Raw genomic sequence first — 19,203 nt, forward strand, 5'->3', positions numbered from 1 at the left:
CATGGCCGAACCAAGGAATGAGAGGCTGCCATAGGGCGTGCAACCAACGAAGGGCGCCAACCCAAGGAAAGAGACGCGAGCCCAACTCAAGGAAAGATAGAGTGCCAGGTCAAGGAAGGCCGTCTGAGAGAGGTTAATAGCAGACAACGGGACCCAACGGTTAGCCACGACGTAAGGTTCTCACCTACCGACCAAGACACGACCACACCAAGAGGCGTAGAGCAGACATACAGAGGCAATTACATGCAGCCAAAGGTTGGCCACGGTAGTAGGCTTTCAGGCAATGGCGCAGACAGCAACCCACAGAGAGGCCAATCATGGGACACAGAAGATATCGCCAATCCAGCATGGTCAGTGGCAGACTTCAGCAGCGTTAGAGGTTGGAACACGGACAGAGGACCAAGCCTAGATGAGCCAGTGGAACACAACCCCAAGCCGAGTCCAAACTTGAGTCCGTCTAGGGAGTCTAGGATCGAGTCTTAAGTAGCACCATGTCTTATTTAGTCCTAGTCAGTTGCGCGCCAATCGTCTTTTCGAGTTGAGTCCTTAGACAATCCACCTAGGTAGCATCTTCCTATTTCAGTTCGTGTCAGCATTTAGATTAGCATTTAGATTAGTCGGTCCGGTTTGCTTAATTGGAATTGGGTCACATGTTCGTTCGGGTCTCGGATCACTGTTTGATCTTGTACACCCCATTTGTGGGATTATGCTTTGTCAATGAAATAGAATTTGGAGTTTATCTCTCTCTTCCCCACCCGCGTGGTGTGTACTTCCCCACTGTGGAGGCGTGTAATCCCCACCTTGTAGGCGTGTAATTCCTAGCCACGAAGGTGGTGTACGAAGCTCTCAGCCCGTGTGATTCTGGCTTGAGAAGAAAAGAGGAAATCGACGTAGGTGGTGGTTGCCAGAAAATCACTATTGAAGCCAATGACCTACGCATCTTTCCCCGACGCGTGAGCAAGTTCTTCACGGTGCAGCCCCCTTGAACACGAAGGTGGTTAGAGGCCGGTTGAGTCTCGACGGACGTGGAGAAGTGTGGGCCGTGGTTTTGCCTAGTTAGTATCCGCGTGATGACAATCCGACGGCGTGAGAACAAGGTTGGTACCGATAAACTCTCCTGGTTCCATCCCTCTCGCTGTTCTTAGACTAGGTTGAAACCGACCCTAGTAGGCTGGTTTTCTCCCTTGGCACATCAGGAAGAAGGTTGGTCGGAAAGGAAGGTAGATTCCGAGTCTTGACGGGCTTAGTGAAGCTCGGCCCTAGTAGGTTGTTCTCCCCTTGTATGATCCAGGGAGTGAGTGATCGGAAAGTTCTGGCTAAGCAATAGTTAGCCGGTTCACGTACGGAGTTAAACCAAGTGGTTAGTGGCGATCGTCACCGGTAGACGGCCAGTAGCGGTTGCAACGGACTCTTGGCGGAGCCAAGCATTGAGCCACAGTGTCGTGGGAGCTCTCATTCAAATCTAAGAGTGGGGCCGAAGTGGAGAGGGGCTGAGCCATATCTAGCAGCCTAGTAAGAATCGCCCGGACACAAGTTGTCCAACGGGCCAAGCTGGGCCGAGACCGACCACGAACTGTGGCGTATCTGAGTGGCCGGAAATCGCCCATTCGACGGTCGGAAGACTGGCCGTTGCTTCTTTTCCCGTGGTCACCCAACAGCCACTCGCTACTTCCAAAACTGCCCTTGGCGAGTTATTTGGGCACTAAAGGATGGCAAGTCCAAGAAGGGCAGATTCATCCTTCCTTTTATCGGGCATTTAACACCTTGGCGTGGATGAGGAGGACATTAACTCTGGGGTTCCTTCCCGAGCTCCTCGATTGACCGCGGGGAACATTCACTCCTCCAGCCATTCATCCCAACCGTCCCCCCCCCCCCCCGCCACGTGTCATCATCGTGGGGCCCAAGCCCTTCAAGTTCCAAGTGAGCAATTAAGGTGAGTCTTTAATTCTCCTCGCTAATCTCTCCCTTCTTCTTCGTAATCCCCTCTCTAGCCATTAATCTGTTCCTCCTCATTCGAGCCAGAGTATTAACTCCTACCTCGTAGTCTCTCCCCCTTTCGTGAATCCGAGCCCTAGCCTTAACTTCCCCTTCTTATTCGAGCCCTGCCCTTAATCCTCGTTACTTGCCTAAGCCATAACTCCCCTCTCATTTCCTAGGTGTTGAAGCATGTTAGACGGGTTTCAGGACCGGGTTTGGATCCATACTTGATCCATCATGTAGCCCTTGTTGGGCCTTACTTAAAGATTATAACCCTAAATAATCAGCGATCGAGAGATCCCCTTGTCGAAGAGCATACAAGTCCTTCATTAGTCATCTGTTCCAAAATAATTCACATATCTCTCGGAGTCTTCTTACGAAGAATGAAAGGTTGAATATCCAAGGATACTGAATTAACAATCCACATTTTTACTTGGTTGTCTTCAAGAAACCAAGTATCCCAAGCCATACTATTTGCAGCAGGTTCAACCTTACTTCCATTCACATAGGCAATACGGCATCGACCAACTACACCCATAGTGATGGCGGCAGACCACTTAAGATAGTTTTCCTTGGTAAGACAGATGGTAGTAACCTAAACCGGAACATTCTCAGTTCTACAAGCCCCGATTTCAGTCTGATCAGTGCTGACAGTCGAAGAGGAAGACACTGCCATGATTACAAACCAGGCTACAACAACAAAAAAACAGCATCGACGTCAACTGTCACACCCCAACCTTTTTTACCCTCAAACACATAACATAAAGCGTTGAAGTGTGATGACACAACAATTCAAAAGAGGGAGCTATGCCATTCAAAATAATGGGATGAACTTTTCATTTATATAACAATTTTGATTCATACAAAATCGCATCTATGTGTATGACAAAAATGCCCCAAACCATATTATTGATGTCTAACAAAAACAAGACATCAATACAGTCAAAATAAGACGCGCCGGCACTACACAAGAGTCAAAACCTCTCCAGTAGGACGTGAGTGAAGTCATCTGCTCAACCTGCTGCCCCTAGTCTACCAAAACCTGAAAAATGAAACAACAGAAGACTTAACCTTCGCAGTACGACAACAAGCCAGGAAAATTCCAAACACTCTTAGGTAGGGCTCAAATACGAGAACAATCATAAAAACAATCTATCACCATGTCGTGTTATGGCATGGCCACATCATTTGCCAAGAAAGCCCCTAACATAAACCACGACATGTAAAGGTCACTCAATGACCACAGTAATACGTTTTCAATTCACATGCAAGGCACAAACATATCATTTCATTCATAACATTCTCATGCATATCAATCATATACATTTCATTTCTTTAACTTTAGTGAATTGACAGTTCCTATAGGTGCAAACACAGACATGTGCACACCGCGGGCGGCCTACAGCCGAGAGACAACCCCCGTGGTGGCCCAAAACAGTATGGATCCATTCACTCGCTGCAGCGGTAGAGCACTCATCCATGGATGTGTGAATTCCAAGAAGAAATACTCAGTCTTCCCTAGGACACCCAGGTTGGGAAGGCGGGAGCCCAACGCTCCAAATACAATGGGACCTTGCATCGCCTGCACTCCGAACAGGCAAGACCAGTGGCGAAAGTGGGATGTCTCCCAAACACATTGCCACAACCCACTGGCCTCCCATCTCTTATTCTTTCATTATTATCATTACAATTGCACATTTACAAAATGACTTGCTAGCTCATGAGGTTTGTTCACTTCACGAGTGCATCCACACCTCCAATTGCCTCTACACAAGGTCTACATATAACATTAACAGTCATAGCTAGCCGTCATACAATACGGGTACAATTACTCTCCAATTCATTCATTTGCATCATTGCTGCGGCAATGTGTATGTAACAAAACACAACATTCACATCAATTATCACATCAGTCACATCAATTATCACATCAATCACCTATTTGAAAAACTTAGCCAAACCACAGAGAGTAGTCTCGATCTGTGATTGGCTCGTAGTTGTCCTATCCAGTTATCATTGTAGGATGCTTTCTAATGCACAATTGGGGTCGATGAGACACTCGACTCGATACCCCACCTCATTTGTCCTAAACAGTTATCAATTCTAGCATGCACATGCAAATACGTAACATTTTCAAAACATGCTTATAATAGCGTTTCAAAACAAATCATATCATGTATCAAACCATTTGCATGCATACACACAGTCGTTCACAAAACAATCCATCAATCACATCACAATCCTAGGATCCCACGATCATAAGAACACACATTCACACATTTGCCCAAGCAGAGATTTGCCTGGAATGCTGCCATACCTGTCGCGCGCCCTCAAAACTTTTCAAAATGCCTTGAGTTTCGAAATTGATCGCTCAAGGTCTACGGGATGTGCCCGGTGTACCTGCAAACATAACCAAAAGATAAGATTTCTACTAGTTAGCTACACAATCCATACAAATATAAAACAAAATCATTGAGGCACATGTCATCGCCTCAAGAAGGTGTCGACGGGTAGCGTCGACCTACAAGCCCTCCAATAGGCCTCCTCCTAACCTCTTGACGTTGCCACCAAACGTCAAAATTCACTGTTTCGATCAATCCATCACAACCCAATTCTCATTTGCTTTCTATAGTCGAGGCGTTAACCCCATAGCCATATCCAACTTACGTATGCTTTCCCCTCGGACTCCAAAATACACCCGTTCACAAAAGCATGTGTCGCGTGCTCACTAAAACGGTTCTAAATCTTCGCCACAACCGCGCAATCTCTACCATGCTTCCCTATTGTTTCGAAAATCAACACCTCAAGTTTAAAAGATCAATATATACATGAATCATCGCTTCTCCAACATAATCCTAAACTTTCCCCAAAAAGCAAAGTCGCTAACATGCATCCCTAAACATCAAATTCTAAATTCTAGCATGCTCAAACAATAATTATACATTCTCTAATAGAAAATAACAGTTGATTTTGGCTTGGTTAAGCCTAGCTCACCCAAATCTTAGTGTCCAAACTGTCGTAGTGATCCCGACAACCACCTCAAGTGTCCGATTGAGCGCCAACGCCAAAGATTGCTCGCTGCCGTCACCAACAACACGGCCTAATTGATGGAAAAAGGGGGAAGACGGACTTCCCTAGCTGAAAACCAACCAAACGGCAATCACTATGATGAGAATAATTGAAAAGATGTGACAGGAGAGGTCCTCCTTGAGAAGGAGGCAGTCAGCTATGAGAAGTTGGTTCGGCTGAGGGAGGAAGGCCTGACGCAAGAGAGAGAGAACAGAGTGTTCGATTGAGGGTGCTGACAGTGAGGAGGGAATGCAGGCAAAAAGAGCAAGAGAGTGTGAGAGTGGTAGAGGGAGAGGGATAGCACAGGCGAGGGAAATGGGAGAGATGGTGAGGAGGAGACAAATGAGACGAGGAGGGAGCTCAAGCAGAAAAAACAAAAACGTACGGGCAGGGGAAGGCGTTGACAGAGGGAGGAGGAGAAGAAGGAAGAGGAAGGAGGTGGCGGAGAGAAGTTGGAAGCCTCACTTGACCGCCACTGCCACAGTTCTCGTCGCTGCCCTGCACCAACCTCCGTTCTCTCCTTCTTCTACGCGCTGGCACGAGAAGCAACAAAGAGGGACTGAGAGGAAGACGAAGGAGAAGAGGGAAAGGCGAGGGATAAGAGCCTCGCGTCGGGCTCCTTCACGCCAAAGGGTTCGGGTTCGGGTCTGGACCCGCTCCAACCCGACCTGAAATAAAACGAGTGTTACATCAGCAGAGGGCACCGACGGCAGCACAGGACACCAACGGCAGGAAGGGCACCGGCAACAGTACAGGACTCTTGCGGTAGCAAGAAGTACCGACGACAAATAGACAGATGAAGGCAGCGGCAGGGAGCTTCTGCGAGCGTCGCCAAGGCAGTCCAGCGACAACAAACAACAACAACGGAAGTGGAGATGTCGGGCAAAACGTGGGAGGCGACTCTGTTGGGTGGAAGCAACAGCGTCAGGCAAGAGATTAGGCAGTGCTGGAGGAGTAGAGGGCAGCGGCAGACACGCTGGAGGAGTAGAGTCATGTTGAAGAAATTAACTAATAAACAAAATTAAAGGAGACATTACAAAGTCATGAGGCCCCAAATAGTGAGTAGATATCAATGTCTTCATACTCTTATTTGAAATTGCATGTGATCTATTTGCAACATCATGTGGATATTGCATATTCATAACTTTGTTTTGATGGTTGAACATTTTGAATATAAAAAAAAGGTTTCCAATTGTTCCCATGTGTCAGGGTTGTACAGTCTTTGTTTTTGTTTTAGTTGATTTCCTTTGTGTATGTTTGGGCCTTGGTGTAAGCTTGAGTGTTCATCTGTGTATGAGCACCCTCCCAAGGTCCTTTGCAAGTGTATAGATTGGGGTTCCTAGCTTTGGTTGGTCGGCTTGGGAACTTTGTAAGTGGCTTCGGCCAACCTTTGTAAGTAAAGTGAAAAACTTGCTTGCTTCCCTCGTGATGTACTCATCTTGTTGAAGTGAACATATTGCGAGTTTTCTTTCGACACTCTTGTATATTTTGTGTTTTTGTTTTCGAGAAAGCGTTCAAGTGATCTGCGCCCACTTGAACGAAGGCGAAGGCTTGCGGCTTACTGGCGAGAGTTTGCCGTGCCGCACGGGCCGAAGTTGTCGGCCTGTGACAACTGGTATCAGAGCCCAGATTCAGGTCAATCTGGGGAAGCGATTGGAGAGTGGGTGTAGATCGTCGCGCCGACTTGCTGCCATTGAAGAAGGAGCCATGGCATCATCATATAACCGGCGAGGTGCCAAAGGTAAGGAACCGGCCCGTCCAAAGGAGGCGAGTCCAAAGGAGGCGAGCCCAGGCCGTCAAGGGGAGACGAGCCCAGACCGTGGCCAGGGAAACCTGGAAGAGACGGTGAATAGGTTGGTCGCAGATGTGGCCACCCATGAGGAAGCCCTCGGCTTTGCCGCCGAGACCTTTGAGGGATTCAAGGAGGAGATGAAGTTGATGCGGGAACAGATGGCCGAGTCAGTGGCCTTGAACCGTTCACTCTCCGACTTGGTGAAGACCTTGCAGGACGAAGTTGCTGAATTTCGGGCTTCAAATCAGAGACTGCTACGTATTAGCTCATCCAGCAGTAGCTATGAGAGGACCAGTAGGGTCGACGTTCAACGTCCGGTGAAGTACAGTGGTAGCCGGGATGCGAGGGCGATCGACAACTTTCTGTTTCAAATGGACTACTACCTGGACTTGCAAAACGTAGTAGAGGAGGACTTGAAGATCAAGACCGCAGCGATGTTGTTAGAGGGAGATGCTGTGGCTTGGTGGAGACGGAAGATGTTTGACGTTGAGAATGGCGATTGCACGATTGCTACCTTTGACGACTTCCGTAAACAGCTAAAGGGGTACTTCATGCCTGTGGATGCCGAGAGACAGACTTACCGGATGGTGGCGAACCTAAGACAGACAGGTTCCTTGCGGGAATATGTTAGAGCCTATCAAAAGCTCATGTTGGATGTACCTAAAATGCCAGAAAAGGATAAGCTTAACTGGTTCATCATAGGGCTCCAATCTTGAGCCCAAGCCGATGTGGAGAGATCAGACCTAAAGACTTTGGAGCAAGCATATGTGGCAGCCGGCGCTTGGCAGATACCCAACGCAAAAGCTACACTGAGACCTTCAAGCCTACGAGGGAGTCCGACCACAACGGTAAGGAGGAGCGACGAGACAGAAGTGGATCGTCATTTCAGAGGCAAACTGGGGGAAGGCAATTCTTTCGCAGGGATTACAATGGGCCACCAAGAGAAGTAACTTGTTGGGTTTGTGGGGAAAGGCATGAGGCACGCGTCTGCCCAAAGCGAGGGGCAAAGCGAGTAAGGCCGACAGGGCAGGCCAATGCTGCGAGGGCTATAGAGGCAAGCACTTCAAGGTCATCTGCAAATGCGCTACAAGGTGGAGATGTGGAAGAACCCAGAATTGGGGCACTTCAACTTCTTCACGCCTTGACAAAAGAGGAGAAAACGAAGGTGACAACGACACCTTCAACGGAGCTCATGTGCATAGAGATTCTAGTGAACGGAAAACCTATCATCGCCATGGTAGACACGGGAGCCACGCATAATTTTATTTCGGAGGAGGAAGTCGGGAGATTGGGCCTCACCCGAGGAAAGGGGGAGTCACGCGTGAAGGCAGTGAACTCAGAGGCAAGACCGATCTACGCCATAGTCCGAGATGCAGTTGTGAAGATTGAGGGTTGGTCGGGAAGGGCCAACTTCTCGGTGGTTCAGACAGATGATTTGCAAATGATTCTAGGCATGGAGTTCCTCTGTGCATCAAAGATGGTACTGATGCCGCACTTACGCAGTGTAAGTATCATGGACGAGAGGCACCCTTGCATGGTCCCAACTGTCCCAACAAGGAAGGATAAAGGTAAGGCCGTGGTAGTATCCACTCTTCAACAAAGGCAGGGCGGAGACTCTAACAGAAGCCTCCCAGAACGAGACCTCACCATGCAGCGAGTATTGCCGACCAAGCAAGCAATAGATCGGCGGGTGGAGAAGATTCTTCGACAAAAAGCAAACTCTCGAGGGGAGCCGAAGAAATACCAAGTAAAGTGGATAGGCGAGCAAGACCCAACGTGGGAGTATGCGTTTTGCATGAAGCAGTGCTACCCGTTGGACGTGAAGACCTATCACAGCAGATAGCGCCGAGGACGGCGCTTGTTTTGAAGGGGGAGCCTGTTCCCCTGTGTCAGGGTTGTACAGTCTTTGTTTTTGTTTTAGTTGATTTCCTTTGTGTATGTTTGGGTGTTCATCTGTGTAGGAGCACCCTCCCAAGGTCCTTTGCAAGTGTATAGATTGGGGTTCCTAGCTTTGGTTGGTCAGTTTGAGAACTTTGTAAGTGGCTTCGGCCAACCTTTGTAAGTAAAGTGAAAAGCTTACTTGCTTCCCTCGTGATGTACTCATCTTGTTAAAGTGAATATATTGCGAGTTTTCTTTCGACACTCTTGTGTATTTTGTGTCTTTGTTTTCGAGAAAGCGTTCAAATGATCTGCGCCCACTTGAACGAAGGCGAAGGCTTGCGGCTTACTGGCGAGAGTTTGCCGCGTCGCACGGGCCGGAGTTGTCGGCCCGTGACACCAATTGTCATATAGTTAATGTATCACTATGTGATAACATAAATCACTAATACATAGAATTTGAATATAATCATGTTAAACAACTTAACACTTAAGTCGATATGGTATATTTTGTAAAACATGTCAGAACCCAACTTGTCAGTCTTTCTCTAGGAACATGTTTACTTTTGATACATGTAATAGTAAATCATTATGCAAATGCATAATTCATTCAATTCATGGTTATCAAACTAAATCATTATTGTCTAGATAATATGTGTTGAATAACATGCACATAATTTGTCATGCATATAGTCGAGTAGATAATATGTGTTGAATAACATGGACATTAATTTATCATGCATATGATTTATGAAATCATTAGTTGGTATCGTATGTACAAGTTTGCTTTTGGTATGCATATATATCAGTCAATCACTATACAATGTGTAATCCTTCAATGCATCACTATATGGCATAATGGACTATGTATAAAGCCTTCCGAGTATGTCATGTTGTTGAATGACGTGGTACTTAAATTGCCATTTTGTCAAGTAAATAGCTATTTTATGAATTTCAAAATATACCTGCTTTTGATACGCATAGATGTCACATACATTGTTATATTATGTGAATAGCATAGTGCCGGTTAAGAACTCAATTATTACAACCATTGTTTGAGACAACACGTTCTCAAGGCATTGTACTTTTATATGATACGGATGGATAACTTGAGTCATGTATTGCTGCAATTGACGACATTAAAAAGTTGGTTGACGATATAGAAGTCAAATAGAAAATAATTGCACAAGCAAGAGAAAAGTGATGGTTGAAAACTTGATGATAGAAAAAATAAAGTTAAGGGTAGAGAAGGTGAGGAGGGAAATGTGGATAACATGAGAGAAGAAGGAAAGAAAGGTGAAGCCGAAAACAATTCAGTACATGGAATGAAACTTAGGGAAAATGAAGTGAAGATGGAAGAAGTTAGAGCATAAAATTGAAGGGGAGATGAAAGAGACGTAGGGAATGTGAGAAGAAAGGGAAAAAAAGAAAAAGAATAACTTGAGAACAGAAATGAGAAATGAGAAACCCGAGATGGGAGAATAAGAGAAGGTGAAACTCAAGAGGAGAACATAGCAAGCTAAAAGGAGGAAAAAATTTAGGAATGAATTTGAAAAAAAAAACAATAAGCTAATGGTTGTATAGAGAGAATAAAAGAGATACATGAACGAGGGAGAGAAAAGAAGTTGAGAAGAGAAAAAATAAGGTGGCAGAACTAAAGTGGAGAGAAGAACAACTTGAGATGAAGAAAAAAAGGGGTTGAAGTCAAGAGGAGAGAAGAGAAAACTCAAAGAGAACTAGAGATGATGAAACTCAAGATCGAAGACAAAGTCTCAAAGAGAGAAAAAAGTGATTGAAGTTAGAGATGAATGACATGAAGGCTGAACTCGCAAGAATTGAATGTGACAATGATGTATGATTTTTGGGTCAATATCTGCTCTTTTTTTTTATTATCTAAGATGGCGAGGATGATTCCTTTATGTTCTTATTCTAGAAATTGAAAGACATTCTTCTAAATCTAAAGATTCGATAGCATTGATGCGAAATAAAACCTAATGCTTGTATGGTACTATAAGTTATATTATTTGCACAACACGAGCACTCAAGCTTATGAGTTGAATTGATCATTTTTGAACTATTTCAAAATTCAAAGTAAAAACTTGATCTTTTCAGGCTTCCTAAGCATAGGAGGAACTAACCACTCCCCCTTTGGTTTGGAAAATGTTTGTCCATTTCATTACCAAATTGCTAGTCCTTCCATGAAATAGATAAAACCCCTTAAACTTAGTCCAACCATGTTGAGCGTGATGAATTATCCATCATTTCCTTTTGTCTTCGACCATTTGAGACAAGTAATTAAACTTGACTCATTATTCCATTTTAATTGCATAACCCGGGTATTTCTTTTCAAAAGCACTAGGTGATATTTTTCAAAATTTCTATCGAAGCTGCATACTTGTATGTCCTTGGCTTCACCTAATCTTGTTTTTGTGAGTTGTATAAATTTCATCTATTTTATCTTTATTTTTAGTTTCATTCTAGCTGTACTTAATATCTTTTATGTAGTAGCTGATCTGAATTCTTAAGTGTTTTAATACTTCTTTAGAAATGGTTTATTCTCCTTTCCATTTTCCTCACCTTACTAATTTCTGGCTCCACCCATATTGTCTCCATGCATTTTTATGTCATCAATCTAGGGCGAATTTTTTTTTATTCCTCTAGCACTTGGACGGTCCCTTTATTTTAATTTATTTTAATTTACATGTGACTGGACATGATCTTAAATTGTCCGCTGGTTGTCTTATTTTCAAGAGACCTCTACTTGGTGGAGGCTTGGTTTCTAGTTTTGCATTTGAGAGTGACTACATAAATTGGTGAATGGTTCCAACTTGGTGTATTCTACATCTCAAAAGCCATATGGTGTTTTGGTGTGATTATGTAAGGGCTACAGCTCAAATGTATTATCTCTATAATTGCTGCCATTGTAGCTCAAACTAGGGGTTGAGCGAGAAATTTTTTATGAGGGGGTAAATTATACTTTCAAAAATTTAACAGGATCTAGTTTTGGCAATATTATATGAATTACCAGTTTGCGAGTCGAGTCGAGTATAAATGAATCGAAACATGAACTCGACTGGTTTATCATTTCGAGTATCTTTGTAAGCTCGAACTTACTCGTTTCAAGCGAGTTCGAGTCAAGTCAGAGTTGGCTCGACTAGTTGGCTCGACTAGTTGTGCAGCCCTACAAACATGTAATAACCCTTCATGTTTCTATTATATTATATTCCTTTTGCAGATAACAGATATCTAAAAACAACGCTCTGAACTTAAGAAAAAACTTCAAAAGATGGATTTACGAGTCAGCAAAACATGGACTCCATTCTTATAAATTAAGCAAAACAAGAAGAATGCATGGTAGAAGTCAGACAATGCTTTCCAGGCATATGCACTTCCATCAAAACAGTTCTCAGAGCCCAGTGCATTTCATCATTCAACCATCCCAAAGGGACACAATATGTGCCAATATATATATATATATATATATATATATATATATGCTAAGACAAAAAACCTTGACATAGGATGTCGCACCACTCAAATAAAGAAGCTATCTTACAATATCTTTTCTGGGAACTTCTCTCAAAAAAAGCATTGACTTAGAAAATCAATTTCCCAAATGACAAGAGTTGCTGACATTGTTGATCTATGGCTTATTTAACGTTAAGAATGGGAGAGGCACAACGACACTTTGGGTAAGGAAAAAAAGGATAGCAACAACAAAAGTATGCAGATATACATGACTTCATAGAACATATCCGCACATAGAAAGAAGGTCAGCAACCTCGCCTAACAAAGAGAAACGATATAGCTCATATAAGTCAGACAATGCTTTCTAGGCAAATGCATTTCCATCAACAAAAACTGCTCTGAGCCCAGTGCATTTCATCATCCAACCCCAGGAGTCATGTTCTCAAGATTCACAAACAACATAAACACAGAGGCCACACAGGCATAAAGATAGAGTGATAGAGAGAAGAAATTGACAAAGGGTGTATAAGGAACTTTAGAAAAAAAAAAAAAAGGACAAAAACCACATATCTAAAAGCGAAGATTACTTGATCTAGTAGGTCCTCAGTGAGAGACTGCTTATAATTTTCATCAATGATAAATCAGGTCTCAAAGAACATGCCATCATCGAACCTTAAAATAATTGTGAAACGAAAAGAAGGAATAAAAGTATAAAACACAAATAAAATTAAGAAAAAGTTAAGAGAGGTAGTTCATGATAGAAAAATATTTTCAGTTGAATGTCGCAGTACGTTATTCACTATACCTTTGGCAAAGAAGGCAGAGTGACTCAACAAATACCTGCCATTGGATATCAGCCCTTTCACCCAAAGCATAGGATGGGTTACTCTAAAACCATCAAAATGTGGCACAAAAGACCCATTAAAGGGCTTATAAAAGAGAGAGAGAGAGAGAGAGAGAGAGAAAGAGAGAAAGAGAGAAGAAGAAAGCGAGAGAAAGAGGGACACAGAGGCCACCAACCAAAAAACCAACAAAAAATAGCCCAAAGGCCAGTGCATCAACTCAACCCCAAACTCAATAGCTATCGACAACATAATAAGCAAATGAGGAATTGAAAAGAATGAAGCCAATGTACACAAGATTCACCTGACCGACAATAAAATATCTTAAAAATCTTCCAACCATATATCTTTTAGGAGATAAGTGCCAGTTCTAATTTGTCCTCAGAAAAATGCTTGGGATGTTCATAAAATGAAAATCAGGCCACAAAGATTACTTGCCATCAGCAGACCATCAACACCCTCCAACCACCCAAAAAAACACACATTAGGAAGAATTTTCTTTTGCATTGTATGCAGTAAATTATTCACTATACCCATGACAAACAAAGCAGAGTGACTCCACAACATCTGGAACTGAGATTGGTAACCTGAAAAGCCAAACCACCAGAAAATGGTGGAACAGGTCACTGAATAGCTTTTAGAGAGAGAGAGATCAAGGGACCAACCGGTGGATAGGTACGCCAATGGCTACAACACTCTACTAGCCACTGCCAATTACCGGTTAGACAGAGACAGGGAGATGGAGCAGGGTTAGCTCCTATAAGTCAGACAATGCTTTCAAGGCAAATGCATTTCCATCAACAAAAAAATGCTGAGAGCCCAGTGCATTTCATCATCCAACACCACAACAAACTAGATGCATTCACAATTAAAAAAAACACACACAGAAAGAGGACACATTGACAAACGTGCAGGCATGTAGATGCAGTGATAGAAAGAGAAGGCATGGAAGAGATGTTAACAACTTTAAAAAAAATGAAAACAGTTCCATAAAAGTGAAGTCGTGAAGATTATGTGGTTTACTTGGTCCTCAGTGAGACTGCTTATAATTTTAATCAATGATAATCAGGTCTCAAAGATTACATGCCATCATCGAACCTTGAAATAACTGTTAAGCAAAAGAGAGTATAAGGCCAACATAAAATTAAGCAAAGGAAAAGAGAGAGAGAGAGAGAGGGTTTTCAAAGACTTTTGATGGAAAAAAGAATGTTATGATTATTCTGTTGAATGTTGCAGTACGTTATTCACTATACCTTTGACAAACAAGGCAGAGTGACTCAACAAATACCTGCCAATGGATCTCAGCCCTTGCACCCAAAGTTCAAGATGGGTTACTCGAAACCATCATAATGTGGCACAAGAGACCCATCGATTGGCTTATAAAAAAGAGAGAGAAGGATAGCGGGCCACCAGCCAAAAAACAAACAAAAAGTTACCCACAGCTCAATGAATCAACTTGACCCTAAACTCTTCTTAGTTCTCTCTAGCTCTACCAGTTCTCGAACCTTGGACCTATCATAATACCATCATCAGGTTGTACCACAAGGCCAGGTAAGAAACATAACAAGTGAAGGAGCAACTCAAAACAAATGAAGCCTATTTACGCAGGATCCTGAAGGACACTAAAAGAGCTTAAAAGTTAAAAAGCTTTGAAACATGTATCTTGGAGGAAATAAGTGCTGGTTTTAATTGGTCCTCAGAATGATCGCTTGTAATATTCATCTAGAGAAAATCAGGTCTCAAAGATTATTAGCCAACATCGGACACTCAACACCCTCAGACCACCCAAAAATATACACACATACATTTGTAAGATTATTCACAATGCCCATGATAAACAACGTAGAGTGACCCAATGAAAACCTGCATTTGTATCTATTCCCTTATAAGGGATATTGACATTAAAAACCATCAGAAAATGTGGAAGAAACCATTAAAGAGCTTTTAAAAAGAGGGTGGCTCTGGTACATCCAACAGCTCCATCCACCGGACAGCACCAATTGCGGGGGAGGGGGAGAGACAGAGAGAGAGAAAAAGAGAGGACTGGGCTAGTTTCTGTAAGTCAGACAATGCTTTCTAGGCAAACACATTTTCATCAACAAAAACTGTTCAGCGCCCAGTGCATTTCATCATCCAACCCCATGACCCAACGCTCTAGCTGCAGAATTCACACACAAAGGCCACATGGACAGACGTGATAGGCATATATACAGAGGATAGAGAAAGGGTATAAACAAAGGATATCATCAACGACTTTTCCAGAAAGCAACTAAAACAATAACTACATAGCAAAAAGCAAAGATTACTTGATTCAGTTATGATCTAGATGATAACACCAGTTGAAAATAGAATAAAACAAAAATTCCATGTTTCATTTTTCTGTTGTGTTTGGTAGCCTGGAATTTTCATCCAACAATTAAAATTCAGCTGTTTGATGAAACAAGCATTGAAATTCTAGAATTTTTTGTTACTGCTTGATCCCACAACTTCTCATCTATGTCACCTGAGGGAACGGTGTGGTTGCAGGTGCCGGTGTGGGATGAGGCAAATCCCAAAAAAATTTCGGTGTGCAGCTATAATACTCTATAGATAATACTCAAAAACATTATCCAGTAATAAGTAATATGACTAGGGCTCTTCAAATGGTATCAGGCATGAGAGGCGGATCTGGCTATGGAACTTTTGGGGGAATGGATATAGATTAGCTGCACATGTAGGAAACTAATATATAATTCAAAAACATCTTACATGACAATAATGAAAAAGTGAAAAATAGCAGAACAGCATGCACAAATTGAGGCAAATCAGTAGAAAATAAGCCAACACATGAAGAAAACGAAATAAACAAGATGTCAAGCATGAATACATTAGGAAGAAACAAAAAAACAAAAGATTTGTAAACTCACGTTGTTGTCACCGATTCACAAGTTCACAAAATCAATTATGCTGTCACCGATTCGATGCTCACAGTAAGTCGCCAGAGGATGAAGGGGGGAGGGCAGCCGGAAAAATCAGATTCTCGCCTGAGGAGTCGTCGGAAGTCAGTTAAGGAGGTCGAGGGAGGTGGGCGGCGCTCCAAGCGCACACGTGAACGGGTTAAACCCTAAACGCGTGAGCTTCAAACTTAAACGTTCAAGTTAAAAAAAAAAAAGAACAAAGTTGTCACCGGCGCACGTGCGGACAAAACTCACCCGAGTCGGTGCCCGTAAAAACAGAACAACTCAAATCTAAACCAATTATTTATCAATACTCTAATAGTTCTTTATGATTTTTTTGATGCATGAAAATCATGGCAAAATGCAGGTACAAAAAAAAACATCAGTATCTTCAAAAGCATTCTTCAAGACATGATCTCTTTCAACTACAATTACGCACCCAACAACTGTATAACAAAAAGTACAAAATCACATGAATGAAGAGGAAACAGAGACTACAACAGCGATCCCAACAAAGCAAATTTTCTTCATAAAACTACATACAAATCAAACCAAATACCCGAAGAAAATAGACATAAATCGAGATAGAAAGATGGGGGAAAAGAAGAATAAGAATAAGACATTATATCCGCAGATAGGATACATACATAAAATTGAACATTCAAAAGCATATCATTTTAAAAAAAAAAAAAACAAAGACAGGAAAATGCAGCAGAAAAATAAATAAAAGGCAAAACAAAAAGAAAATATCAAGATAGAAATCCACACATGAAGTGGCTGATCGACGCAGGAGAGAATGTCGTGAGAATGCTAAGGGAGGAAGAGTCAGCCCTCTTATTCATCCAACAGCGCGCTACAGCTGCCTGTAGGATGAAGAACGGTGATGAAAGCCATCCATTCCCTCCTCCCCTTTTTCCTATGTGCAGGCTGCCCGAGAGAAAAGGCAGATGGAGGCGATGGGGCAGAGAGAAAAGAGAAATGGAGGTTATCGCCGTGTAACCGATAGGGGGAAAGAAAAAAAATGAAGGACCAATGGCGTCGCTGTAGGGGAGAGCGGAGGAAGCAGCGGTGGACAGCTGAAGACGTCACTATGGAGGAGAGTGAAGCTTCCAGCATAAGAGAAGGAAGCAACTGAGGGTTTTCAGAAGAGGAACGTCACAGCGGCGGGCAACAAGAGAAAGATAGAAGCTTTAGAGATCTTATTATGCACGCATTATGCCCTCGCGGACGAGGGTGGCAAATGGGCCGGACTCGGGCTGCAGGCCCGGACCAACTTTCCAGTCGAGCCTCGTAGGCCCCGTTTCTAAATATATGTTTTCGGTCGGTGGGAGGGCGTGTTATACGCACGTAATTGTACAACCAGCTGAATTCTATTACCAATATGTATGTTTACTTTAATACTAAACATTATACATTAATAAATTATCATATATCTGTCATTATTTCATAGTTTTGTCATATCACATCTTGTCATTATCTCATATTTTTATCATTAGCATACCTTCGTTGTTATTGTTGAAAGTAGAAAGTTTTGCTTTAAGTGTGGTAGTTATTTGAATATTTAAAATTTAGGGTTCTCTTTTGTTCTTTTAATAATTTAGTTGTCCTTTTGTAAATGATACAACCGTGCCCTAATCTCTCTTTTAGTAGAGATTAGAGCACGATAAGGGATGAATCTTTCACCGCCTCTCTCTCTCTCTCGTTCTCCCCTTCCTCATTACGTAACATGGTATCAGAGCCTCGACTAAAACTGCTGGCGTGACCGACTCGTCTCAAGCTGCTGGCTAAGGGATGTGGCTATGTGTTTGGGAGTTGTCCCGCCTTCGCCACTGGTCTCGTCTGTTCGGAGCGCAGGCGGTGCAAGGTCCCAGGGTACTGTTGTGTGACGTGCTTGGAGCGTGGACTCCCGCCTTCCCAACCTGGGTGTCCTAGGGAGGGCTGAGTATCTCTCCGTGGAATTCACACATCCATGGATGAGTGCTCTACTGCTACAGCGAATGGATGGATCCATACTGTTCTGGGTCACCACGGGGGTTGTCACTCGGCTGTAGGCCGCCCGCGGTGTGCACGTGTCTGTGTTTGCACCCACAGGAACTGTCAATTCACTGATATTGATGAAAATGAAATGTATGTAAATGAAATGTACGGGATTGATGTGCATGTGATTGTTGTGCTTATGAATGCAAGTAACATGTTTAAACATGCCTTGCATGTGATCTGAGATTGTGTGACTGTGGCCATTGAGTGGCCTTTGCAAGTCGTGCCCTGACACGACATGATGATAGATTGTTCTGATGTTTGCTCGTATAATTGAGCCCTACCTAAGAGGGTTTGGACTTTTCCTGGCCTGTTGCCATACTGTGAAGGCTAAGCCTTCAGTTGTTTCCTCTTTCAGGTTTTGGCGGACCCGGGGCAGCAGGTTGAGCAGATGGCTTCACTCACGTCCTACTGGGGAGGTTTTGGGTCAATTGTAGCGCCGGCGCGTCTTGTTTTGTTTTTATTGATGCCTTATTTTTGTTAGGCATCAATGTTGTGAGTTGGGCATTTTTGTCATTGTACAGATGAACTGAAATTCTTATTTAATGAAAAGTTTGCCCATTGTTTTGCATTGCTTGGCTCATCTCTTTTGAAATTGTTGTGTAGTCGCACCTCGATGCTTGATGTTTAAAAAAAAAATGTTTGAGTGTCAAAAGGTCGGGGTGTGACAGTTTTGGTATCAGAGCTATGGCAAACCCCACTATGGATGTGAGTTAAAGCCTATCTGTGAAGCCGTGTTGCCCAGGTACGCATTTATTTTATTAGATTGTTATTGTAGTTTTGATTTTTCACGTATAAGTACATAATGTGATCTATGTTTTGAACTTCGTGCTAATGCACGTTGTGATTTGATTGGTGAGATTAGTCATAGACTGGATTTGAGAATAAGGTTCTTGTTTGTACAGATGGAATATCATCGTAAGGGTAAGAAGCGAGTTGGGCCATCCACAGAGGCACAAAGAGAGCCAAGTCCAACCCATTTCGATGCGCATACCCCACGTGATGACAGTACGTCAAAGCACCAGTATGCCCAACTGGGTGGGGGTGCTCAAAACCTACCAAGGCAGACTCCACCAGTAGATCAACAGACCATTTTGCTGACCACGTTGCAAACACTGACCTCCCTTGTACAGTCCATGGTCAGTAATCAGAGGAGTAATGCATCTCTTTCAGGAGACACCACTGCGCCACTTCAGGAGAAGGC

The 19,203-nt window shown here is 43.1% G+C and overlaps 1 protein-coding gene and 8 non-coding genes across 30 annotated transcripts in view; all 9 read right to left on the minus strand.

The window, feature by feature from the left end:
• The window catches only part of LOC116247861 (phosphatidylinositol N-acetylglucosaminyltransferase subunit C-like), a 92,027-nt gene that overhangs the window by 58,146 nt on the left and 14,678 nt on the right, over positions 1-19,203 (minus strand). For 3 of the 22 annotated variants that reach the window (XM_031620235.2, XM_050075824.1, XM_050075825.1), the window contains one exon: positions 14,552-16,129. The exons of 3 other annotated variants lie outside the window; for them this stretch is intronic. In XM_031620235.2, the coding sequence (XP_031476095.1) occupies positions 15,968-16,129 (162 nt within the window). In that variant the 3' untranslated portion in view covers positions 14,552-15,967. 16 more of the 22 variants (XR_007572395.1, XR_004170921.2, XR_007572396.1 and 13 more) reach the window with 16 other exon arrangements.
• Positions 12,075-12,150, minus strand: LOC116249393 (small nucleolar RNA snoR118). The gene has a single exon (XR_004171163.1). It is a non-coding gene; the product is annotated as a small nucleolar RNA snoR118 (small nucleolar RNA).
• LOC116249381 (small nucleolar RNA snoR118) lies at positions 12,532-12,609 on the minus strand. The gene has a single exon (XR_004171151.1). It is a non-coding gene; the product is annotated as a small nucleolar RNA snoR118 (small nucleolar RNA).
• On the minus strand, positions 12,784-12,855 carry LOC116249440 (small nucleolar RNA R66). Its single transcript, XR_004171204.1, has one exon. It is a non-coding gene; the product is annotated as a small nucleolar RNA R66 (small nucleolar RNA).
• On the minus strand, positions 13,404-13,474 carry LOC116249358 (small nucleolar RNA R66). Its single transcript, XR_004171129.1, has one exon. It is a non-coding gene; the product is annotated as a small nucleolar RNA R66 (small nucleolar RNA).
• LOC116249389 (small nucleolar RNA snoR118) lies at positions 13,788-13,866 on the minus strand. The gene has a single exon (XR_004171159.1). It is a non-coding gene; the product is annotated as a small nucleolar RNA snoR118 (small nucleolar RNA).
• On the minus strand, positions 14,053-14,123 carry LOC116249439 (small nucleolar RNA R66). Its single transcript, XR_004171203.1, has one exon. It is a non-coding gene; the product is annotated as a small nucleolar RNA R66 (small nucleolar RNA).
• Positions 14,719-14,790, minus strand: LOC116249441 (small nucleolar RNA R66). Its single transcript, XR_004171205.1, has one exon. It is a non-coding gene; the product is annotated as a small nucleolar RNA R66 (small nucleolar RNA).
• Positions 15,086-15,163, minus strand: LOC116249385 (small nucleolar RNA snoR118). The gene has a single exon (XR_004171155.1). It is a non-coding gene; the product is annotated as a small nucleolar RNA snoR118 (small nucleolar RNA).

This window comes from Nymphaea colorata, chromosome 2, assembly GCF_008831285.2.
Source record: "Nymphaea colorata isolate Beijing-Zhang1983 chromosome 2, ASM883128v2, whole genome shotgun sequence".
Classification (NCBI taxonomy): Eukaryota; Viridiplantae; Streptophyta; class Magnoliopsida; order Nymphaeales; family Nymphaeaceae; genus Nymphaea; species Nymphaea colorata.